Source organism: Pelodiscus sinensis, chromosome 6 (assembly GCF_052426305.1).
Source record: "Pelodiscus sinensis isolate ZL-2025 chromosome 6, ASM5242630v1, whole genome shotgun sequence".
NCBI lineage: Eukaryota > Metazoa > Chordata > Testudines > Trionychidae > Pelodiscus > Pelodiscus sinensis.
In genome coordinates this window covers 607,024-632,205 of record NC_143057.1, presented here as the reverse complement: position 1 = coordinate 632,205, position 25,182 = coordinate 607,024, and the positions used below count along the sequence as shown (strand labels likewise).

The window sequence follows — 25,182 nt, the reverse complement described above, 5'->3', positions numbered from 1 at the left end:
GTGCTGCTAATGGTGATGGCTTGATCTTGTTTGAAACTGAGCCTGCGATGAGGATACACTGTGTCCTCCGCCAAACAGCTGTTACCGTCAACATTTTTTTCACACTGTCCTGCATGTAAGCCAACCCAAGCAGATGCAAGTGGCAGCATGGCACCGGCTAATGAAGAGGCCCCCAGGTTTCTTTAGACTCTAGAGTTTGGATTGTCATACCTTTAGGGCTGTCAGTTAGTGGGCATTAATGCAGGGCAGAATCAATGCGTTAAAAAACGTAACTCGCGTTAATCGCAGAGGTCAGTAAACTAGCAAGAGCTGCTCCAGAGATCGTGTCTGGTAAGGCGCAGTGATGCAAACCGCACAGGGGGTGCACGGAAAAACAAAGCAGCCAGAAAGGGGGGAAAACTGAAGCCCTGGTTCCAGTTCCAGCTCCAGCGGAGAAGTAAACAAAGTAAAAACCCTGATACCCGTCCCTCTCCCCTCCCAGGGGACCACATTTTGTAAAACAAAACAGCCTGGGGGGGCAGCTTGCTGAAACTGTCCCTCTTCTCCCCTCCCCCCCGCCCCCACCACAACAAGTCTGTGTTTAATTGAAATTAGTATATTAGGATGTAGAAAACATCACAAATATTTAAATAGACAGTATTCTTATTATTGTTTTAGTGTGATTATTGCGATTCTTTTTTTAATTGCTTGCCAGCCCTAGATACTTTCAGTTCTGCCTGCACTCGTTCTTGCTAGCTTGTTCGCTCTGTGCATGTCAGATGGGTGTTCTCTCATCAAAGAGGAGATGCTGGCTGAGCAGAAGCTGAGCAGAAGCTATGTGATAGGACACCAAAGCCTGCGGCATGCTTCCAAACGTTTCTGGAGGGGCCTATCACTACAGTTGAGCTGAGTTTGATAAATGTCATTTGGCTGCCAGGAATCCTGAAAGGAAAGTGCCGGGCCTGCTGCTCCGCTAGCTAGTGAAGAACGCTGACGTTGGATGTGTCGCAGGTTCGATCACACGTGTACAGATGTAGACGAGACTTTTGCCCCGTGCTGGAAGGAGCTTGAAACTAGTCTCTCTCCTCACATGCTTGTGGAGCGAGTGTGTGTCCGGGAGTGACGCTGGATTTGGGATGACAGGGAGGCCAGCCGAGGAGAAACTCAACACAACTTCGGGTTCCATTACAATGTCCCTGTGCTGTAAATACGCTGGATTGGTTCCTGTCGCGCGGGGAGCTGTGCTTGGGAGGTTGCTGTCCAGAAGGCCAGTACCCATGCCAGAGGTAGTGTGTGACTGTAGTGCAGTAATCATTGCTTCCTTTGTCTCCTTTCCCCAGGACTATGAAGAGGCTGTGCTCCTGCTCATAGAAGGGACATTTTGGGAAGAAGCCTTGAGACTAGTAAGGGCATTCCAAAGTCCTAACTCCTAGAGAGTTCCTAGTGTGAGGCTGTGTGTATCTCCTAGAGAACTCTCCCCTCGCTCTCTCCCCAGATTCACAAGTACAACCGACTAGACATTCTGGAGACCAACGTCAAACCTGCCATCCTAGAAGGTGAGCCCCTCCGTATTGTGAGCGCATAGGGCTCTGCTCGGAATGGAGCCCTGGGGAGAGGGGTGAGACCTGCACTGGCTTTGCCTAGTTACAATGGATGTCTAATCACATCTGACTCTGCTCAGCACAGCTTAACATGCAGCCATGTGACAGGCAGTTCTGACTCCATCTTGCCCTCCTTCAGGTCAGTGGCAAGATTCCCAGACTGCATGCTGGGATTTGTGTGTGAGGGAGAGTCAGCAGGAAGTAGCAGTGTTGTGGGTTAGCAAAGGGAGTGCATTGCCGGAGCTGAGCGCACAGAAAGCGTGTATCCATGGAGCTCCTCTGCGGAGGAGTTTCGAGGTGTCAGTCTACAGGAGGGCTGGGCTGATTGTTGGAGAACTCTCCTTCCAGTGTTGGGATGGGAGTGAAGTGCTCTGTTTTCTGGAAGCGTCGTAATGCAAGGGGGTTAAAGAAGGGCCCATAGTCTGTGGCTACAAGCTTTACAAACAGGAGCTTTGAGTTAGATTTCTAAATCCCAGGCTGGGCACGGGCTGCCTTTAACACTCTGGCTCCGGTAACCTACCTGTATGCTCCTGTTGGCTTTTTTCAAGCTTTGAATTTCTATTACTGTGTGTGGTTCCTGAACAGTTCTAGACCTGCTGTGCTGGGCTGCAGAACACTCACAGCATGTTACAAATACAAACGTGTCGGCACTAGTATTGCTTCCAGAGGGACTTGGAAAAGGGGTTTAAATGTTAGAATGTGCTTATTTATCTTTGGTCTGAACCTAAAACCTCCTTGGTCTCTTTTGCATCCTGCAGCCCAGAGAAATTATTTGGTAATTCTGGATTCTCAGAAAACAACGTTCACTCGCCACAGAAAGCGCCTCCTGGTGGTTCGAGAGTTGAAGGAGCAGGCCCGCCAAGGGCTATTGGGTATGTTTCTGGACTGATGCAGCTTCTCTAGAGTCAGTAACTAGTCGTGTCTTAGCAAGTTCCTGAACACACCAGTGAAGTGGTTTTCTCATAGGAACATAAAAATGGCTATAGTGGCTTAGATGAATGATCCTTCTAGCCCAGATCCTGTTTTTCAACAGTGGCCAGTGCCAGGCACTTCAGAGGGAGCAAACAGAATAGGGAAATTATTGAATTATCCATCCCCTCTGGTCCAAGTCTCTGAACTCTAGAAGCCAGGAGCAGTAGGGATATATTACCGACCACCTGACCAGGACAGTGATAGTGACGTTGAAATGCTGAGGGAGATTAGAGAGGCTACCAAAATAAAAAACTCAATAATAGTAATAATAATAGGGGATTTCAATTATCCCCATATTGACTGGGTACATGTCACCTCAGGACAAGATACAGAGATAAAATTTCTCGATGCCTTAAATGACTGCTTCTTGGAACAGCTGGTACAGGAACCCGCAAGGGGAGAGGCAATTCTCGATTTAGTCCTGAGTGGAGTGCAGGATCAGGTCCAGGAGATAACTGTTACAGGACCGCTTGGGAGTAGTGACCATAATATAATAACATTTAAAATTCCTGTGGTGGGAAGAACACCTCAGCAGTCCACCACTCTGGCATTACATTTCAAAAAGGAGATTTATGCAAAAATGAGGAGATTAGTTAAACAGAAATTAAAAGGCACAGTGTCTAGAGTAAAATCCCTGCAAGCTGCATGGAAACTTTTCAAAGATACCATAATAGAGGCCCAACTTAAATGTATACCCCCAAATTAAAAAACACAGTAAGAGACCTGAAAAAGAGCCACCGTGGCTTAACCACCATGTAAAAGAAGCAGTGAGAGATAAAAAGTCATCTTTTAAGAAGTGGAAGTCCAATCCTAGTGAGATAAATAGAAAGGAACATAAACACTGTCAAATTAAGTGTAAAAATGTAATAAGAAAAGCCAAAAAAGATTTTGAGCTAGCCAAAAACTCAAGAAGTAATAGCAAAATGTTTAAGTACATTAGAAGCAGGAAGCCTGCTAAAAAACCAGTAGGGCCCCTGGACAATCGAGATACAAAAGGAGCAATCAAGGACGATAAAGCCATTGCGGAGAAACTAAATGATTTCTTTGCTTCAGTCTTCACGGCTGAGGATGTTGGGGAGATACCCAAACCTGCACCGTCCTTTGTGGGGGGTGAATCTGAGGAACTGTCCCGGATGGAAGTGTCATTAGAGGAGGTTTTGGAACAAATTGAAAAACTTAACAGTAACAAATCACCAGGACCGGATGGCATTCACCCAAGGGTTTTGAAAGAAATCAGCTGGGAAATGGTGGAACGATTAACTGTGGTTTGTAGCCTATCCTTTAAATCAGTTTCTGTACCCAAGGACTGGAAGACAGCTAACATTAACGCCAATATTTCAAAAGGGCTCTAGAGGCCACCCTGGCAATTACAGACCAGTAAGTCTAATGTCAGTACCGGGCAAATTAGTCGAAATAATAGTAAAGAATAAAATTATGAAGCATGTAGAAGAACATAATTTGTTGGACAAAAGTCAACATGGTTTCTGTAAAGGGAAATCCTGTCTTACTAATCTATTAGAGTTCTTTGAAGGGGTTAACAAACATGGACAAGGGGGATCCAGTAGATATAGTGTACTTAGATTTTCAGAAAGCCTTTGACAAGGTCCCTCACCAAAGCCTCTTGTGTAAATTAGGATAAGAGGGAAGATTCTTTCATGGATTGAGAACTGGTTAAAAAACGGGAAACAAAGGGTAGGAATAAATGGTAAATTTTCTGAATGGAGAGGGGTAACTAGTGGTGTTCCTCAAGGGTCAGTCCTAGGACAAATCCTATTAAACTTATTCATAAATGATATAGAGAAAGGGGTAAGCAGTGAGGTGGCAAAGTTTGCAGACTATACTAAACTGCTCAAGGTAGTTAAGACCAAAGCAGACTGTGAAGAACTTCAAAAAGATCTCCCCAAACTGAGTGATTGGACAACAAAATGCCAAATGAAATTGAATGTGGATAAGTGTAAAGTAATGCACATTGGAAAAAATAACCCCAACTATACGTACAATGTGATGGGGGCTAATAAAGCTACAACTAAGCAGCAAAGATCTTGGAGTTACTGTGGATAGTTTTCTGAAAATGTCCACGCAGTGTGCAGTCAAAAAAGCAAATAGGATGCTAGGAATTATTAGGAAAGGGATAGAAAATAAGACAAAGAATATCTTACTGCCCCTGTATAAAACTATGGTACGCCCACATCTTGAATACTGTGTACAGATGTGGTCTCCTCACCTCAAAAAAGATATTTTGGCCTTGGAAAGGGTTCAGAAAAGGGCAACTAAAATGATTAGGGGTTTGGAACAGGTCCCATATGAGGAGAGGTTAAAGAGACTGGGACTTTTCAGTTTAGAAAAGAGGAGACTGAGGGGGGATATGATAGAGGTCTATAAAATCATGAGTGGTGTGGAGAGGGTGAATAAAGAAAAGTTCTTCATTAGTTCCCATATAATAGGAGGACTAGAGGACACCAAATGAAATGAATGGGCAGCAGGTTTAAAACTAATAAAAGAAAGTTCTTCTTCACATAGCTCACAGTCAACCTGTGGAACTCCTTGCCAGAGGAGGCTGTGAAGGCTAGGACTATAACAGTTTTAAAAAAAAGCTAAATAAATTCATGGAGGTTAGGTCTATAAAAGGCTATAAGGAATGGTGTCCCTGGCCTCTGTTTGTCAAAGGCTGGAGCTCGATAGCAGGAGACAAATCGCTTGATCATTCTCTTCGGTCCACCACCTCTGGGGCACCTGGCATTGGCCACTATCGGCAGACAGGATACTGGGCTGGATGGACCTTTGGTCTGACCCAATCTGGCCGTTCTTATGTTCTTAGCGTGATCTGTTGATTCCATTTACTTAGTATGAAAACTTGCACTTCCTGCTGTAAAATTTAAATTTCTTGTACAGAACTGCCAATGCAGCAACTTTCCTGAGTTAAAAAACTTCCACATACATGTAAAATCCTGCAGGAAAGGGCCACGTTTTCCTTCCACTTGGGACTGGGTAATGAATGTCCCCCATGCTGCGGCGTAGAGCACCTGTTCCAGGTCCCTGGCTCACTCTGCTTGCTGGTTCAGGAAGCCCAGCAGGATTATTTTAAAATAATGTAAGAACGGCCACACTGCGTCAGGCCAAAGGTCCATCTGTCCCAGTGTCCTGCCTGCCCACAGTGGCCAGCACCAGGTGCCCCAGCTACTCCTGCATGTTCGAGCCTATCCCAGTGAGTGCTCCCCTGTGAACTCGCAGTGCTGCTCCTGTTGCTGGTGTGCCAGGGCGGTATGGCAGTGTGGCCCAGCTGCCTGGCCCAGTGAGCGCTCCCCTGTGAACTCGCAGTGCTGCTCCTGCTGCTGGTGTGCCAGGGCGGTATGGCAGTGTGGCCCAGCTGCCTGTCCCGGTGAGCGTTCCCCTGGGAACTCGCGGTGCGGCCCGGCTGCCTGGCCCAGTGAGTGCTCCCCTGTGAACTCGCAGTGCTGCTCCTGCTGCTAGTGTGCCAGGGCGGTATGGCAGTGTGGCCCAGCTGCCTGGCCCAGTGAGCGCTCCCCTGTGAACTCGCAGTGCTGCTCCTGCTGCTAGTGTGCCAGGGCGGTATGGCAGTGTGGCCCAGCTGCCTGTCCCGGTGAGCGTTCCCCTGGGAACTCGCGGTGCGGCCCGGCTGCCTGTCCCGGTGAGCGCTCCCCTGTGATCTCGCGGTGCGTCCCGGCTGCCTGTCCCGGTGAGCGCTCCCCTGTGAACTCGCGGTGCGGCCCGGCTGCCTGTCCCGGTGAGCGCTCCCCTGTGAACTCGCGGTGCGGCCCGGCTGCCAGTCCCGGTGAGCGTTCCCCTGTGAACTCGCAGTGCGGCCCGGCTGCCTGTCCCAGTGAGTGCTCCCCTGTGAACTCGCAGTGCTGCTCCTGCTGCTAGTGTGCCAGGGCGGTATGGCAGTGTGGCCCAGCTGCCTGGCCCAGTGAGCGCTCCCCTGTGAACTCGCAGTGCTGCTCCTGCTGCTGGTGTGCCAGGGCGGTATGGCAGTGCGGCCCGGCTGCCGGTCCCGGTGAGCGCTCCCCTGTGAACTCGCGGTGCGGCCCGGCTGTCTGGCCCGGTGAGCGCTCCCCTGTGAACTCGCGGTGCGGCCCGGCTGCCTGTCCCGGTGAGCGCTCCCCCGTGAACTCGCGGTGCGGCCCGGCTGCCTGTCCCGGTGAGCGCTCCCCTGTGAACTCGCGGTGCGGCCCGGCTGCCTGTCTCGGTGAGCGCTCCCCTGTGAACTCGCGGTGCGGCCCGGCTGCCTGTCCCGGTGAGCGCTCCCCTGTGAACTCGCGGTGCGGCCCGGCTGCCTGTCTCGGTGAGCGCTCCCCTGTGAACTCGCGGTGCGGCCCGGCTGCCTGGCCCGGTGAGCGCTCCCCTGTGAACTCGCGGTGCGGCCAGGCTGCCTGGCCCGGTGAGTGCTCCCCTGTGAACTCGCAGTGCTGCTCCTGCTGCTAGTGTGCCAGGGCGGTATGGCAGTGTGGCCCAGCTGCCTGGCCCAGTGAGCGCTCCCCTGTGAACTCGCAGTGCTGCTCCTGCTGCTGGTGTGCCAGGGCGGTATGGCAGTGCGGCCCGGCTGCCGGTCCCGGTGAGCGCTCCCCTGTGAACTCGCGGTGCGGCCCGGCTGTCTGGCCCGGTGAGCGCTCCCCCGTGAACTCGCGGTGCGGCCCGGCTGCCTGTCCCGGTGAGCGCTCCCCCGTGAACTCGCGGTGCGGCCCGGCTGCCTGTCCCGGTGAGCGCTCCCCTGTGAACTCGCGGTGCGGCCCGGCTGCCTGTCTCGGTGAGCGCTCCCCTGTGAACTCGCGGTGCGGCCCGGCTGCCTGTCCCGGTGAGCGCTCCCCTGTGAACTCGCGGTGCGGCCCGGCTGCCTGTCTCGGTGAGCGCTCCCCTGTGAACTCGCGGTGCGGCCCGGCTGCCTGGCCCGGTGAGCGCTCCCCTGTGAACTCGCGGTGCGGCCAGGCTGCCTGGCCCGGTGAGCGCTCCCCTGTGAACTTGCGGTGCGGCCCGGCTGCCTGTCCCGGTGAGCGCTCCCCTGTGAACTCGCGGTGCGTCCCGGCTGCCTGTCCCGGTGAGCGCTCCCCCGTGAACTCGCGGTGCGGCCCGGCTGCCTGTCCCGGTGAGCGCTCCCCCGTGAACTCGCGGTGCGGCCCGGCTGCCTGTCCCGGTGAGCGCTCCCCCGTGAACTCGCGGTGCGGCCCGGCTGCCTGTCCCGGTGAGCGCTCCCCCGTGAACTCGCGGTGCGGCCCGGCTGCCTGTCCCGGTGAGCGCACCCCCGTGAACTCGCGGTGCGGCCCGGCTGCCTGTCCCGGTGAGCGCTCCCCTGTGAACTCGCGGTGCGGCCCGGCTGCCTGTCCCGGTGAGCGCTCCCCTGTGAACTCGCGGTGCGGCCCGGCTGCCAGTCCCGGTGAGCGCTCCCCTGTGAACTCGCGGTGCGGCCCGGCTGTCTGTCCCGGTGAGCGCTCCCCTGTGAACTCGCAGTGCGGCCCGGCTGTCTGTCCCGGTGAGCGTTCCCCTGTGAACTCGCAGTGCGGCCCGGCTGCCTGTCCCGGTGAGCGTTCCCCTGTGAACTTGCAGTGCGGCCCGGCTGCCGGTCCCGGTGAGCGCTCCCCTGTGAACTCGCAGTGCGGCCCGGCTGCTGGTCCCGGTGAGCGCTCCCCTGTGAACTCGCAGTGGGGCCCGGCTGCCTGTCCCGGGGTGCGCTCCCCTGTGAACTCGCGGTGCGGCCCGGCTGCCTGTCCCGGCGAGCGCTCCCCTGTGAACTCGCGGTGCGGCCCGGCTGCCTGTCCCGGCGAGCGCTCCCCTGTGAACTCGCGGTGCGGCCCGGCTGCCTGTCCCGGCGAGCGCTCCCCTGTGAACGCGCGGTGCGGCCCGGCTGCCTGTCCCGGCGAGCGCTCCCCTGTGAACTCGCGGTGCGGCCCGGCTGCCTGTCGCGGTGAGCGCTCCCCTGGGAACTCGCGGTGCGTCCCGGATGTCTGTCCCGGTGAGCGCTCCCCTGTGAACTCGCGGTGCGGCCCGGCTGCCTGTCCCGGTGAGCGCTCCCCTGTGAACTCGCGGTGCGGCCCGGCTGCCTGTCCCAGTGAGCGCTCCCCTGTGATCTCGCAGTGCGGCCCGGCTGCCTGTCCCGGTGAGCGCTCCCCTGGGAACTCGCGGTGCGTCCCGGCTGCCTGTCCCGGTGAGCGCTCCCCTGTGAACTCGCAGTGCAGCCCGGCTGTCTGTCCCGGTGAGCGCTCCCCTGTGAACTCGCGGTGCGGCCCGGCTGCCTGTCCCGGTGAGCGCTCCCCTGTGATCTCGCGGTGCGGCCCGGCTGCCTGTCCCGGTGAGCGCTCCCCTGGGAACTCGCGGTGCGTCCCGGCTGCCTGTCCCGGTGAGCGCTCCCCTGTGATCTCGCGGTGCGGCCCGGCTGCCTGTCCCGGTGAGCGCTCCCCTGTGAACTCGCGGTGCGACCCGGCTGCCTGTCCCGGTGAGCGCTCCCCTGGGAACTCGCGGTGCGTCCCGGCTGCCTGTCCCGGTGAGCGCTCCCCTGTGAACTCGCGGTGCGTCCCGGCTGCCTGTCCCGGTGAGCGCTCCCCTGTGAACTCGCGGTGCGGCCCGGCTGCCTGTCCCGGTGAGCGCTCCCCTGTGAACTCGCGGTGCGTCCCGGCTGCCTGTCCCGGTGAGCGCTCCCCTGTGAACTCGCGGTGCGGCCCGGCTGCCTGTCTCGGTGAGCGCTCCCCTGTGAACTCGCGGTGCGTCCCGGCTGCCTGTCCCGGTGAGCGCTCCCCTGTGAACTCGCGGTGCGTCCCGGCTGCCTGTCCCGGTGAGCGCTCCCCTGTGAACTCGCGGTGCGGCCCGGCTGCCAGTCCCGGTGAGCGCTCCCCTGTGAACTCGCGGTGCGTCCCGGCTGCCAGTCCCGGTGAGCGCTCCCCTGTGAACTCGCGGTGCGTCCCGGCTGCCAGTCCCGGTGAGCGCTCCCCTGTGAACTCGCGGTGCGTCCCGGCTGCCTGTCCCGGTGAGCGCTCCCCTGTGAACTCGCGGTGCGTCCCGGCTGCCTGTCCCGGTGAGCGCTCCCCTGTGAACTCGCGGTGCGGCCCGGCTGCCTGTCTCGGTGAGCGCTCCCCTGTGAACTCGCGGTGCGGCCCGGCTGCCTGTCCCGGTGAGCGCTCCCCTGTGAACTCGCGGTGCGGCCCGGCTGCCTGTCCCGGTGAGCGCTCCCCTGGGAACTCGCGGTGCGTCCCGGCTGCCAGTCCCGGTGAGCGCTCCCCTGTGAACTCGCGGTGCGTCCCGGCTGCCTGTCCCGGTGAGCGCTCCCCTGTGAACTCGCGGTGCGTCCCGGCTGCCAGTCCCGGTGAGCACTCCCCTGTGAACTCGCGGTGCGTCCCGGCTGCCTGTCCCGGTGAGCGCTCCCCTGTGAACTCGCGGTGCGTCCCGGCTGCCAGTCCCGGTGAGCACTCCCCTGTGAACTCGCGGTGCGGCCCGGCTGCCGGTCCCAGTGAGCGCTCCCCTGTGAACTCGCGGTGCGGCCCGGCTGCCTGTCCCGGTGAGCACTCCCCTGTGAACTCGCGGTGCGTCCCGGCTGCCTGTCCCGGTGAGCGCTCCCCTGTGAACTCGCGGTGCGTCCCGGCTGCCAGTCCCGGTGAGCACTCCCCTGTGAACTCGCGGTGCGTCCCGGCTGCCTGTCCCGGTGAGCGCTCCCCTGTGAACTCGCGGTGCGTCCCGGCTGCCAGTCCCGGTGAGCACTCCCCTGTGAACTCGCGGTGCGGCCCGGCTGCCGGTCCCAGTGAGCGCTCCCCTGTGAACTCGCGGTGCGGCCCGGCTGCCTGTCCCGGTGAGCACTCCCCTGTGAACTCGCGGTGCGTCCCGGCTGCCTGTCCCGGTGAGCGCTCCCCTGTGAACTCGCGGTGCGGCCCGGCTGCCTGTCCCGGTGAGCGCTCCCCTGTGAACTCGCGGTGCGTCCCGGCTGCCTGTCCCGGTGAGCGCTCCCCTGTGAACTCGCGGTGCGTCCCGGCTGCCTGTCCCGGTGAGCGCTCCCCTGTGAACTCGCGGTGCGTCCCGGCTGTCTGTCGGTGCCTGTCGCAGACCCAGGCTGAGATTGCGTGTTGGGGGTGCTCACCTGTACAGCTGCCCTGTATCCTAAGGGCCAGCTCTGGCGCCCCCTGGAGTCCCACCTACTTGAGAACAGCCAGACGGGGCGGATACATCTGAAAAGGGAGGCCTCGAACTTGGGGTTGGAGTGGGAGGGGCTTACTGAGCCCTTAGATGGCCCCTTCGCTATCTTGGTGGCCACTGCCCCCCCCCAAGAGGCACTGCTGGTGCGTGGAGGGGGAGTGGAAGCAGGGGAGGCCTTGTGGCAGACCCTGCCCCCTCTGCTCCCAGCATCCAGCATCTATGTCTGGGCAAAGACCACGCGTACTTCGTGCCCACCCTCTAGGGTCTCTGGTGGGGTCTGCCAAGAGTGAGTGGGGCAGGCAGCCCCAGGTGAGCGCCCCACCTAAGAACAAAGGTACGAGGGAGCTGGACTGGTGTGGCAGAGAAAATACTCCCCAGCCAGTGTCCAGCTCGGAGTCTCCAACCGGCAGGTGTTTCGGGGGAGACTTAGAACATCAGGGACTCTCCAGCTACCTTTAAGGACCAGCGCTTTCCCCAGGTGCGCCAGGTCTGACATCGGCCCTCCACCACACCTGTTCTCTTGGCCTCTGCCATGTGCTGTGGGAGCCTCTCCAGTGTGGCCGGGGGAACGGCCCAGCAGTAGAGGTCCTGTGTGAGATTGTTTCTCGAGCAGCGTACCTAATGAACTTGTGGAGGGAAAGAGGAGCTCAGTGGGGGAGGGTCCTGTTCTCCGCATTCCCCTGGCATTTACACTTCTCCAGACAGACCCTGCTCTGAGCTAGGATGTCCTGGGACAGTCCCCACTGGCGTCACCTGCCCTGTGTAACTGTGCTGGAATGTTTTCCTCTGATACTTGGGAATAACCTCCATCTTCACTGGGGTGGGGGAAGGTCTAACTGGTGGCTGGTGTGTTTTGCAGACGATGAGCCGCCCGACGGTGCGGAAGCAGACCTTCTTTCCGAAAGCGGCAGTACTGTGATGGCCAGTGACACGAGTAGCAAATACTCACACAGTAACTCCAGGATATCTGCGTATGTCCCTGTCTTGTAACTCTTCAGGGGTGTTAGTGGGGGTGAGAGGTGGAGTGCACAGCTCTGACTCCATCCGCGCTGGCGGACTCGCTACTCTGGGGCTGTGGGTGCACCAGCTGTTTGATAACTTGTGAAAAGGAGGAACATGCTGCAGGCAAAGCTGGCCCTGCAGTTTGCCCAGCCGATTAATGCCATTCTAGGGCTGCAAGCTGCACAGAAGCTGCAAGGCTGGTTTAGGGAGCGCCCATCCCCAGGACTAGCTCCTGGGCAGCCACGCTCCACAGCAGTGGGTGCAGGTGGGAAGCTGGCCCTCCGCCTGTGCCTTGGCTGGCAGCCCACTTGGATCTTGCGTGTCTTAGCAAGGGGCGTGTGGACTGCAGTAAGATGCACTGGCTTGCGGGTTTCATTGGGGGAGGTGGGGCGATGGGGGTTCTGGCTTCCTCTGGCTGCTTTGTCCTGCTCTGTTGGCCATGGTGCTACTGGACGTCCCTCCCTTTAGCCGATCCTCCAAGAACCGTCGCAAGGCAGAGCGCAAGCGGCACAGTCTGAAGGAGGGGAGTCCCCTGGAGGATGTGGCCCTTCTGGAGGCCTTGGCAGAAAATATTCGCACTACTGAGACCATGAAGGGTAAGGCCTCTGGCCGAGTCAAGCCAGTATCTGGTCTGTGCAGCAGTCTGAGGATGGGCTGAAAAGAGTAGCTCCGGCTGAAGCCTTGGGAGTGTGTGGTGGGAGGAGGGGGGTTGCTGAAGAGAGCAGCCACTTCCCCAGGGTCACCAGGAAAGGTGCTTCCTTGGCCAGGAGCCAGAATCAGGACTCCTGGTTGTCTTGGCTAGTCCAACCCTCTGCAGCTGTCACGGCTCAGAGGAATGAAAATGCCCCCAGCCCCCAGGCGTATAGCATCTGGGTGAGACGGACTAGGCTGCTCCCCTCGTGCTAAGTCCTCTTGGTACCAGGGCTGAGAGCAGGAGCTGTGTCCTGCTGCTCCTCTACCCCTGTCCCCAGGGCTAGAACAGCAGCTCTTGCTTAGTGAACCTGGCTGATGACTGTGATGGGGGGCTGGCTCTGATCTCTTCCCTGCAGGTGAAGTACACAGCTTGTTAAAGGAGCTTGTGCTATTTGGCTATGATGAGCAGGCCCGGCAGCTGCAGCAGGCCCTGGAAGAAATTTTACAGGTGATCGAGAGGTCACTCCCGGAAATCTGGACCACAGACCTGCAGCAGAATCCTGCTAACCCAGTAAGTGCTTGCTCCTTGATGGCTGTGACTTGAGTTACTACTTGTGTTGCTGTGGTGGTTAGACTAGAGAAACACTGGAGTCTTTAACATGGACAAACTGACTGGAGTTGGTAGCAGTGTAGGCCTCCAGATCTGTCCCTTGTGGCAGGATGGCAGAGACCTCCTAGACCTAGGCAGTACATTTTGAAAACAATGCTGCGTCTTTCCACAGCTCAGACCCTTGCCTGCTCGCCAGCATGGGCACTACCTGCTATGCTTGGTGCTGGTTAGGAGTGATCCATTTGGCTCAGAGGAGCATTAGGTGACTTTGGCTTGTGTTCCTTCTGTGTAAACTGCACTGACTTCGTATTAAACCTTTCTCTTAAGGGTAGCAATTTACAGAGTTCGGTGCAATATACTCCGTATCCTTCCCTCGTCCTTGTATGTTTCTAATAATCACAGTTAACGTATGTGATTAATTCAAAAAATTAATCTCAGTTAATCACATTGATAAACAATAGAATGTTAGTTGAAATGTATTAAATATTTTGGATGGTTTTTCTACATTTTCAAATATATGTATTTCTATTACAACACAGAATACAACATTTGCATTGTAAAAATGATTTTAAAATGGCATTTTTCAGTTCACCTCATACAAATACTTTAGTACAAACTCTTTATCCTGAAAATGCAACTTACAAATGTAGACATTTTTTTGTTCCAGAGCTGCACTCAAAAACAACAATGTAAAACTTTAGAACTTATTAAGTTTACTTGGTCTTGCTGCTTCAGCTTCTTGCTAAAACAAACACGTTAGTTTACATTTATGGGAGATAATTCTGCCTGCCTTTTATTTACAGTATCACTTGAAAGTGAGAGCAGGTGTTTGCATGGCACTTTTGTAGCCAACCTTGCAAGGTATTTATGCATCAGAAATGCTAAATGATCATATGCCCCTTCACGCTTCAGCCATTATTCAGGAGGATATGCTTCCATGCTGATGGTATTTGTTAAAGCATGCATTCATTAAATTTGACTAAACTCCATGAGAGCAACTGTGTGTCTCCTGTTCTGTCTTACCTGTATTGTGCCACGTATTTCATGTGAAAGCAGTCTTGGATGATGGCCCTCACCCAGGGCCGGCCCACACCAATTGCGCGCCCCAGGAGTGCGGCGCCGTCCCCAGGAGTGCGACGCATGCGTGGTCCCACCCCCGCCCGGCCCAGCAGCCCAGTACAGCGCCCCCTACAATGGGGCGCCCCAGGCGGTAGCCCGCCTCGCCAATACCTTGGGCCGGCTCTGCCCTCACTGCAGATTTGACAAAACGCTAAGAAGGTACCAATTTGAGATTTCTAAAAATAGCTACAGCACTTGACCCAAAGTTTAAGAATCTGAAGTGCCTTCCAAAATTTGAGAGGGGCGAGATATGGAGCATGCTCTTAAAAGAGCATCAATTTGATGTGGATGCTACGGAACTAAAACACCCAAAACTTGAATCTTCTGTTGACAGCATCTGCCTCATATGAAAATGAACATTCATCGGTTCACTCTGCTTTGGATTATTTCCGAGTAGAACCAGTCATCAGCATGGACGCATGTGTTCTGGAATGGTGGTTTAAGCATGAGTCTATAGCGCATCTGTCACACAATATCCCACACCTCCAGCTACAGCAATGCTGTGTGAACCCCTTCTCACTTTCAGGTGATCTTGTAAACAAGAAGCAGGGGCGGCGTTATCTCCTGCAAATTGTAACTAAGCTTCCTTACGAGAGGTAGGACTGAGGGATTTGTAAGCACTAACGTTTACATTGCTTTATTTCTGAACGCAAAATTTTTGACATAATTTTACATTTAAGTTCAGCTTTTAAGATGGCACTACAGTTACAATTAGATGAATTGAAAAATACTGTTTGTTTATTTCAGTGCAAGTATTTGTAATAAAAAATAAATATAAAGTGAACGCTGCGTACTTTATAATCTGTGTTCTAATTGAAATCAATGTATTTGAAAATGTAGAAAACATCCAAAAATCTTTAGAGTAGTAGTATTCTGTTGTTGTTTAACAGCACGATTAGTCACAATGAATTACTTCACAGCTCTGCTTTATAATTGAGCAGGGGTTGAACTGTTAATGTTACCAATACAATTGCTTTAGTCCCCACTGTCCCCTTCCCTTTGTACAATATTCGCATGCCTGATGATTGAGTCTACAATTTAGTCATGGAAGTAACTGAATCTGTAACGTCCAGAGATCAGTGGCTTCAACATGCAGCAACTGGGAGCTATCGGGTCCTCTTGCCCCCCCACGCCGCCCTGGGGTTCCCTTGCTGTCCCAAGTTGCTTGGCTGTAGGGGCCCCCAGAAGCTCTGACCTCACACAGATATTGTGGGGTCTTGGCAGTTCTCCATTTTGTCACAGATCTTTAGTAAAAGACAGGTCATGGGCTTTGGTGATTTTTTTTTCTTTATTGCCTGTGAACTCTCTGACATTTACTAAAATATCTGAGACATAATCTTAGCCCAAGAATTAAATCCGACTTTCGACTGTATTCCCAGCCTCAGTATTATGGACCTCAAATGATCAATATAACGACTTAGGCTTAAAAAATTATAAAGCTCTTTAAAAATACAATAAACTTTTCTCCCTAAGCACCAGTGTTAAAAAGTTTTAATACAAGTTAAGGTTCTCTTAACTGTCACTTGCCTCGAAGAGCTTGGTGTTCAAGGCACCCAAATATCGCAAGACTCGTGATTAAAATCTCAAGAGGTAGCAACGCTGCTCGTCCGCAGCTTAAAGGGCCCATCCCTAGTGGTAGGGAATAGGTCTCAGGTATGGGCTAGAAGTCCAGTGCTGCAAAGATGTCATTCCCGCCAGCCCCTACAGTTATCTTGGTCCAGGCCTCCAGTAGAAGCCCCAGGACTTTGTCAGTGATCTCAGCATCTTGCTGGGTGCTCTCGTTCCTCGGTGCCTTCAAATGGCAGCACAGTGTTGTGCAGCTTTGCTTCCCTGCCCTGGCCTCTGTGCAGCAGTCCCATTAGACCAGTGGCCACAGAGCCCCTGCTCTGAATCACATTGCAGCTCTCTGCAGTTGCCCAGTAGCCACAAGCTTAGCTGCAGATGGATGGAGATGTGCCATTGGCGGCATCTGCTGCAAATGCCAAGCACTGCCATGGGGGGAGGTAAGAGCAGGAGTGCAGAGCTCTCTTCGACTCCAGTGTGAATATCAGACAAACTCCCATGCTGTAGAGGTAGCACTAACTACTGCAGCGGCTAGAGGCAGAATGGCTGGCTCTTGGGGTGCTGGGCTTTGGACTCCTGTACGTCATTGTTATAAGGACTTGAATCGTGATCATGTGCAGTACTGCCTATTCTCCAGGTCTTGGGCCCCAATTCCACTGCAAACAGCATCACGGCCGCCTATCAACAGCAAAGAATTGCAGCTCCTGCAGTGCACGGTGAGTCACACAACATACTGCTTACTGATCAAAGCACAGCCCACATGACTAAGGAGTGAGTGGGGGTCTTCCGTCCTCCACCTGTTGGTTACACCTGCATGGACCTTTGGAGAGTGGGTTTGCATCAGGGGCTTGAAAAACTTGCTTTGGCCTGAAGAATATGTGTTGCTAGCAAGAGCTACAAAAAAGGCAAGAATCTCGCTTCACTGGGTCGAAGGTGGGCTTTTCAGGCTTACTGGCAATGGAAATGTTTTTCTTGGGTAAGTGGATGTGGTTGAGGTGGAATAATTGAGCCAGCGAGCTTAGCTCCATAATGCCGTGGTTGGATTTCCTCTGTAGAGCAGCAGCACGCTTGAAAGAGGAAATGGAAAAGTAAAATGTCATATGCAGGGATATTTTATGGGGTTTATCAGAAAGCATTTCTTTGCCTTGCAACGCAGAGGGTCTACGGTGGTGATGATTGTCATGCTGCCTGGAGGTGTTCACGACCCTGAATGCCTAACTTAGGTCAGAATGGCAAAAGCAGGGCAGACTCCCCAAACTGGGGGTATGTTCTACAGATTTCACCAACCCAATAATAAATGTATACTTCTGAAGCACTACAGCAGTCTTCTCAGAGTCAGAGAGGATCCTCTTAGGCACTCCCCACTATCTCGCCTCTCAGGCAAGCTGGACCAAGTGATAAATTACACCACGAAACACACAGGTTCACATTGCTCCCAGCCCCAGAGACTCCTCACCCACAAGGTCTGTCTGTTCCTTAGATCTCGCACCAAAGACAGTGCTCGTAGCTAACTCTAGAGTAAACTGGGGGTTTAATAACTAGGAAAAATGAGTTACTTATAGCTTAAAGCAGGCAATATTCATGTGCACAAATGAGTGTCTGTGGTTCCAAAAGGTGACAAGCCGTAGTAATTGGTCAGCACTGATTGTTGTTAGTCTAACCAAGGTTGACCGTGGGATCTCTGGCTCAGCTTACTAGCTGCAGCCCTGTGACAGTCCAAACAGCTGACATGAAAATTCTTTACCTCTTTACTATCTTTTTCCTTCTTTCAGAATTCAAGCTGATGGCAAGCAGGGGTGTGATAGGTTAACCAGTGGGGGCTGGGAGCAGGGGGCTTGCCATGGACAGGGGCTGGCTTGGTCTTCCGGAGCGAGTCTGGGCACATTGCAGGTAGGAGCTGTTCCAGAGAACCAGAGCAGCCCCTGCCTGCAATGTGCCCAGACCTGTTGTGGACACCATTCCTTACCCATGCTGGCTAATAGCTATTCATGGACTTACCCTCCATGAATTTATCTAGTTCTCTTTTAAACCCTGTTATAGTCCTGCCTTCACAACCTCCTCAGGCAAGGAGTTCCACAGGTTGACTGTGCACTGTATGAAGAAAAACTTCCTTTTATTTGTTATAAACCTGCTGCCCATTAATTTCATTTGGTGGCCCCTAGTTCTTATATTATGGGAACAAGTAAATAGCTTTTCCTTATTCACTTTCTCCACCCCACTCATGATTTTATAGACCTCTAGCATATCCCCCTCAGTCTCCTCTTTTCTAAACTGAAGCGTCCCAGTCTCTTTAATCTCTCTTCATATGGGACCCCTTCCAAACCCCTAATCGTTTTAGTTGCCCTTTTCTGAACCTTTTCTAATGCCAGTATATCTTTTCTGAGATGAGGAGAGCACATCTGTGCACAATATTCAAGATGTGGGCGTACCATGGATTTATATAAAGGCAATAAGATATTCTCTGTCTTTTTCTCTGTCCCTTTTTTAATGATTCCTAACATCCGGTTTGCTTTTTTGACTGCTGCTGCTGCACACTGCGTGGACTTCTTCAAAGAACTATCCACGATGACTCCAAGATCTTTCCTGATTAGTTGTAGCTAAATTAGCCCCCATCATACTGTACGTATAGTTGGGATTGTTTCCAATGTGCATTACAGGCAGTCCCCGGGTTACGTACAAGATAGGGACTGTAGGTTTGTTCTTAAGTTGAATCTGTATGTAAGTCGGAACTGGCGTCAGCCGCTGCTGAAACTGATCAGTTTCAACCGCGGCTGAATCTGGACACCAGTTCTGACTTACATACAGATTCAACTTAAGAACCCCAGGCGTCCCCAAGTCAGCTGCTGCTGAAACTGATGAGCAGCTGATTCCAGGAAGCCCGGGGCAGAGCAACTCTGCCTCGGGCTTCCTGTAGTCAGCCCCTGGTCAGTTTCAGCAGCGGCTGACTTGGGGACGCCTGGGGTACAGCAGCTGGGGTGCTGCTGGGTTGCTCCAGTAGCGCCACTCCTCGGTGCTACTGGACCAACCCAGCAGCACCCCAGCTGCTCTGCCCCAGGCGTCCTGATTCAGCCACTGCTGAAACTGACCAGCAGCGGCTGAATCAGGACGCCTGGGGCAAAGCAGCTGGGGCGCTGCCAGGTTGGTACAGTAGCGCCAAGGAGCGGTGCTGCGGGACCAACCCAGCAGCGCCCCAGCTGCTGTACCCCAGGCATAGGCAAGAAAAGCCTGGTCTGCTGGGGGGAGTAAGAGGGGGCACTAGCTGCACCCCCGACCCCTGCAGCAGACCAGGGAGACATGGGTGGCGGGACCGCCCGCGTCCTCCACGGCTTTGCTCCATCTCCCTGGTCTGCTGAGCAGGGAGACGGGGAGCAAAGCCGTGGAGCACGCCCGCAGCAGGACAGCCCGGGCGTGCCTGGGCTGTCCCACTGCGGGCGTGCTCCGCGGCTTTGCTCCCGGTCTCCCTGCAGACCAGGGAGACGGGGAGCAGCTTTTCTCGCCCCGGAGGAAGGGGGCGGCGGGACTGCAGCACATCTGGACGTCCCGCCGCTCCAGTCCTCCGGGGCCAGAAAAGCCCCGTTCGTAACTGCGGATCCGACATAAGTCATTTATCCACATTAAATTTCATTTGCCATTTTGCTGCCCAATCACTTTATTTTTTGTGAGATCTTTTTGAAGCTCTTCACAGTCTGCTTTGGTCTTAACTATTTTGAGCAGTTTAGTATTGTCTGCACTTTGCCACCTCACTGTTTCTGAATGTTGAATAGGATTGATCCTAGGACTGGCCCTTGGGGTACACCACTAGTTACCCCTCTCCATTCTGAAAATTTACCATTTATTCCTACCCTTTGTTTCCCATCTTTTAACCAGTTCTCAATCCAAGAAAGAACCTTCCCTCTTATCCCATGGCCATGTAATTTACACAAGAGCCTTTGGTGAGGGACCTTGTCAAAGGCTTTCTGGAAATCTAAGTATACTATATCTACTGGATTCCCCTTGTCCATATGTTTATTGACCCCTTCAAAGAACTCTAACAGATTAGTAAGACAGGATTTCCCTTTACAGAAACCATGTTGACTTTTGCCCAACAAATTATGTTCTTCTGTGTGTCTGACAATTTTATTCTTTACTGTGGCTTCAACTAATTTGCCTGGTACCGACATTAGACTTACTGGTCTGTAATTGCCAGGGTCGCCTCTAGAGCCCTTCTGAAATATTGGTGTCATGGTAGTTGTCTTCCAGTCCTTGGGTGCAGAAGCTCATTTAAGGGATATGTTACACAAACCACAGTTAATAGTTCTGCAATTTCCCATTTACATTCTTTCAGAACCCTTGGCTGATGCCATCTGGCCCCGGTGACTTGTTACTGTTCAGTTTATCAATTAGTTCCAAAACCTGCTTCACCACTTTCTTACGGAATGTTTTTCTTGAGCAACAGGGGAGCCACCACTCCTGCCTGGCTCACGAGTTCAGAGCAAGCCTTCTTAGAGTTCTAAAGCAAAAGGTGCACCCTGCCTTACAGCGTGGGATATAGACATGACCGGTTGCACTCAGTAACCTACAAGCATTTTATAGTCGGAGCATCCTTGCAGGTCTAGACCCTATCTTGAGCAGTTGTAACATAAGGGGGAGCTGCTCAACCGATGCCTACAGCCCGGGCCCCTGGCCTACTAGCCACACGATGTTATCTGCAGAAAGTGAAAACTGGCAAAACCATCTCAGTCCCAAAACTGACTGGCCAAGTTGTAAATCTGTAACTGTCATATGCTCCTAGAAGCCCTCTCACTAGAATGGGCCTGCTCACCCCCCTTGGACATGCTTCCCTTCAGCACCCTTAGATCCCTCTCCTAGAAAAGAAGTGCGTCTGGTTGACAGTCTGTCAGCGGCTATTGATGGGCAATGGAGGAATAGTCATGGAGGGTTTCCAGAGTTGAGTGCGATGGGAACGTGCTGTAACCTTCTCTTCTCTTGCTTTTCAGATGCCCAACTTCTTATTCCTCCAAAACTCAACAAAAACATGCAGTGGAAACTGACACTTTTACAATAACTAGGGCCCAAGAAATCCTGCTGGACTCTGGACTGTAGTTTATTGTAAGCTCATTACTTCCCTTTCCTTTTGAAACCTCTGCTCTACATTCTCTCACACAAACCGTAGATGGGTCATTGCCAGCCCTGGAGAACAAGAGACAGTCCCCCAAAAGAACCTGAGCATCTACCAAGTCTAGCCGTCTTGCATTTAGCAGCTCTGGGGTACTGCTGCTAAAGCAGCTCCCCAACCAGCACGTTGTGCAGCGCTACATCATTGCTCCTGTGACTGAGACGTCTTGGTCATTTCAAGCAGCATTTTTACAATTTGGATCCAGTTGATTAAAATTTGGAAAAAACCTTCAAGCAGAGGTCCAGACTCCGTGGTGCACTCAGCCTTGTTTTCCTGTGTAAAGTTGGGTGCCTGTTACAAGACATTAGCCAAATTGTCTTGTTGCTCCAGAGTCAACCTTGCATCACTCCATTGACTTAAGTAATTATGGTCTGTAAGGCGACTAGGACCTCAGCCGGTGCATCTTACACCAGTAGCAAATCTTTACACTGTTAGACACTAGAGCAGTTCATGGCACCTTGTGCTGTCAGAGTCGTCCCAGAATGCAGTGTAATAAAGATGATATTGCTAAAGCTGTGTCTCCAAACTGCCCTGAGTCTGTCTGGAGTAGCGTTGTTTTGCATGGGTGTTTCAAATCACACTGTCCATGAATGCCTGGATACAGGAATGGGCTTGCCTACAGCTGAGGTCTCGGAATGTTCTCCCCTGCCATCCTGGGAAAAGTGCTGGCACATGTAACCAGTCTCACGGTACAAGTGATGTGCAAAGAGTGGGAGGAACTTACCGTTTTCATCAGGGTGACAGACTAAATCTACAGCCAGCAAATCTCTCACTTCACACACCTGACCAGCAGAATTCCACTCAGGTGCCAGATAGTGTAATTGTACGCCGGTTATGAAAGCTTTATGGATCACTGGGCCAGGGGCTTAGTGAAACTCCCCAGGGAAGGGTTGCCACAGCTCTTCCAGGATCTAAAAATGGGAAGGGGAAGGTCATTATGGTGACTCGCTAAACTGTAAACACCCTTAGGGTGGCTTGCACCTACTGAGTTTTCCTGAGGCCAGCAGACAGAAAGGCTTCTGGTGTAAAAGTGCTGCTCTGAGACTGACACGGGGCCTTCTCTCTGATGCAGCAAATGGATCAGACCTTCTGTCCCAGAGGGTTCACCACCCTCTCCAGAAGGGTTGGAAAGACTTCAGTGTCCTAGGGCCGTATAGAGGGTGTTTAAATCCAGCTGCTGTCAATTCTCTTTTAGGTATAATTGCGTTACCTTAAGAATCAATGTGCTTGCTTTGAAGGTGTGGTGGTGGTATGTGTAACTGCTGGCTATATGCAAGCAGGAAGGCTTGCTGAGCCTATCACAATGTAAGGCATAGTTGTGCAGCCCAGTCAGAAGGGAGTGGAACAAAACTCCCAGCCCAGAATCAGGTGAAGACTGGAAACTCGGGAGTAGACCGTGGAGCTACATGTGCATTTACCCTGAAAGCTCTCACCCATCAGTCTGGACCTATTTTGGGTCCTACAGGAAACCCATCAGCTAGAAAAATGCCATTATGACCATAGCTGGTGGGCAGCAGCAGATTCACTGTAGATGGGGGATTGGTGCTGTTTTTTCTGCAGTGGTTTTCAATTTTTTTTCATTTGCAGATCTTTACAAAATTTCACAGGGCAGTAGGAACCCTTTGGAAATCGTAAACAATCTGGATCACAGCCTGAAAACCACTGCAACAGCCAATGGGTCTGTGCTCTGGCCCTTCTACACTGGTAAATCCTCTTAATCAAATAAGAGTTTTCACTATAGCCTATGAAATAGATGAGCGAAAACCTGTTAATGTGCAAACAACATGCTATGAGCGTTTAATGCAGCCACAGCCACAGCAGGGCACAGATTCACATTTACATTCTAGCAGCTCGGTTTGTCACCAGGAGCTGAGAGAGAAACAGAGGTTCTCAGTCCCTTCGGGGTGGCAGTATGGATCCCAGGCTCAGTCGTGTCCATGTAGTACTCAGAAACATTTCCTGTAGATGAAGAAAGGGCCCTGCTCTTCATACTCTCTTCTGTAAACCCAGAGCTGCTGAAAGGCCTTGAGCGATGCCAGAATGGATCCTCCGGTCCACACAGAAGAGCGTCTGTCATGGGATGCTGCGGCGATGGGGCTATCGTTGGGGCACATCTTGGTCAGTTCTCGCTGGAAGCGGTCAGGGAAGCCCATCAACATGGTACAACCACCGCACAGTAAGATATTGCCCATCAGCTTCTTCTTGAGATCAACGTCACATTTACTGAGGCAGGTCATTGTCAGAAGTGGAAGCGCTGGCTGCTGCGATCCTATCACGGATGGTTTGAAGAGCATTTCCGAACACAGGAATCTCTCTTTGCCAATGGTAAGTAAGTGACCATCTGGAAGTTCATAATCAACCTGCTGTTTCCGGAGAGGCAAACTGGTGTCGTGCTGAAGGTCCAGAGATGCATAGCAACACTTTTCCTTGATATCTTCCACCACACTTAGTTGTTCCTCGGTAAATGTGTTCCCAGCCTCATTTAATAACTTCATGAGGTAACGGGTGAGGTCTGATCCAGCATAGTCCACTCTTCCTGTAATGCTAGGCATAGTATAACCTTCATAGATCGGGACTACATACGAAACCCCATGGCCGCTTTCTACCACGAGCGCAGAGGTCTTTCCGTACGAATACATAGATAGTCTGGACTGGTAGGCAATATGCATGGCAGGAGTGCAGAACGTTTCAAACAGCATCTCAGCATATTTCTCCCTGTTGGTGGTAGGGCTCAGTGGAGGGTCTGATACCAGGACAGCGTGCTCCTCCGGCTGAATCTTCATCTCTTTGTGGAAAATGTATTCCCAAATGTCTTGGACGCAGTCCCAGTCGACCACTATGCCGTGTCTCAAAGGGTTGACCAGCTTTAGGGGTATCGTCACATCCTGAAGTTCTTTCCCAACAAAGGTCTCTTTGCGATTGTCCCCGGTTTTGGCCGTCTCCTGGAAATGCTTGCCCACTGTAGATGAAATAACATGGGAGGGGCGAGGCTCTCCAGCGAATCCGCACTTACAGTAACCTGTTCCAATGTCTATGATCACTGCTCTGGTCTCCTTCACAAGCTTGGGGCTTCCCTTCATGGAGGGAATGCTGGCCTCCTTGGGCACTGGGTTGGCCCTAACTAGCACTGCCCTTTTTGCAGGGCCTTGCTGGATTGTGGCTTCCACCATGGAGCTGGCACTTCTGTTGCGTGACATTTCTTTTCCCTTTGGCAGAGATGTTGATTCCCTTTGACTGCACTGGCAGAAGCCATGGCAAGCCAAGAAATACCAGGGGGAATTTTGGAACTTTCAGGCCACTGACATCACTGATTATGACATCAGCTGTGGCCTGCCCCTAGAGCTACAGCTGAGCTTTAGTGTTTCACTAAGCAATATTCCTTTTGGTCCCGCTTTGTCCAATACTAAACACTCTTCCAGCCCCCAAACTTTCTTTGTGGTAACTTTTACAAAACAAACGCGACAGCCCCTGTGTTGCTAGAAGCTGTCACAAAGCCATGCACTGATGGGACAGTGCAACGTGCTGAAATACAGGACCCCAGCCTTGTGGTATAATCCTTTGTAACGTTGTCACCCCCTTCCACAAACAGCACCTGTTACCAGGGCTGGCTTTAGGCCAATTCCCCTGCGCCTAAGAGGGCCCCGCTCCCAGGTGCACGGTGCATGCGCAGCCTCAACCCTGAGAATCGGGCCCCGCACTTCCTAAAGCCGGCCCTGCCTGTTACCTGCTAATTTGTCACTAGAAATACAGGGCCATACCAGCCAATGTTAATGAGTTTTGGGTGGAGCCAACATTGCAAACCACCCTGCGACAGTACCATTGTCCTCCACAGTAACACAAAAACCTACTTTCAGCAAGAGCCAGTGTAGGTTTCTACCCAGACAGCAGGTACACAGCCTATACTTCCCCTCAGACTAAGGAGGACGGGGTTCTCTTCGGAGTCTGCTAGTGCAGTGCTTGGCTAGAGCAGTCCTTGTTGAGATGTGCAAGGGTATTCTGTGCCTTGAGCTGTCTGATTCCTCTGCAGCATTCACAAAAAGCTGAAAAATCGTATCCTAGCTAGTGTGAGTTTTGTCAGCAGTCTTTGTAACTGGCGAAGCAACATGGCCAAAGCCAACAACGTGCGCTAGTAGCTGAAGACTGGAGCGCTTTGTGCTTCCAGCTGCAGTGGATGAAAAGCGTTGAGTATTAATGTTCGAACTAGCGTGTCCTGCCATGAGCAATAGCTATGTCCCTGATTTACTGCTGCAATGAGCTTTCTCTCAACAGGGCCTAGAGCCATTGCTAGCCCCAGTGGAACACCACATCTGAACGTTATCCACGTAGTTGAGAGAGGGGAAAATCTCTCTAAGCATGAAACTGGCTGCAGTAGTGCTCCCCTTAGCAGTTTAGCACTGTGTGTCATCCCCATGGTGCTG

General features: G+C 52.9%; 2 protein-coding genes across 3 annotated transcripts in view; one reads left to right on the top strand and one right to left on the bottom strand.

Annotated features, from left to right (window-relative positions):
* The window catches only part of ELP1 (elongator acetyltransferase complex subunit 1), an 86,341-nt gene extending 65,065 nt beyond the window's left edge, over positions 1–21,276 (top strand). The window contains exons 29-36 of one of the 2 annotated variants that reach the window (XM_075914990.2): positions 1,320–1,382; positions 1,475–1,535; positions 2,339–2,452; positions 11,542–11,653; positions 12,153–12,280; positions 12,734–12,888; positions 16,230–16,325; positions 20,586–21,276. In XM_075914990.2, coding sequence (XP_075771105.2) covers positions 1,320–1,382; positions 1,475–1,535; positions 2,339–2,452; positions 11,542–11,653; positions 12,153–12,280; positions 12,734–12,888; positions 16,230–16,325; positions 20,586–20,639 — 783 coding nt within the window. In that variant the 3' untranslated portion in view covers positions 20,640–21,276. The remainder of the gene's footprint in view (positions 1–1,319; positions 1,383–1,474; positions 1,536–2,338; positions 2,453–11,541; positions 11,654–12,152; positions 12,281–12,733; positions 12,889–16,229; positions 16,326–20,585) is intronic. The other variant, XM_075914991.2, reaches the window with a different exon arrangement.
* A 1,434-nt stretch (positions 21,277–22,710) lies between these two features.
* On the bottom strand, positions 22,711–24,027 carry ACTL7A (actin like 7A). The gene has a single exon (XM_006139586.5). It carries the CDS (start codon positions 23,959–23,961, stop codon positions 22,711–22,713), a length of 1,251 nt encoding a protein of 416 aa, XP_006139648.2. The 5' UTR covers positions 23,962–24,027.
* Between the last annotated feature and the right edge of the window lie 1,155 nt (positions 24,028–25,182).

Excerpts from the sequence above, each read along its gene's own strand:
- ACTL7A (XM_006139586.5), bottom strand. The coding sequence starts at position 23,961 with ATGTCACGCAACAGAAGTGCCAGCTCCATGGTGGAAGCCACAATCCAG.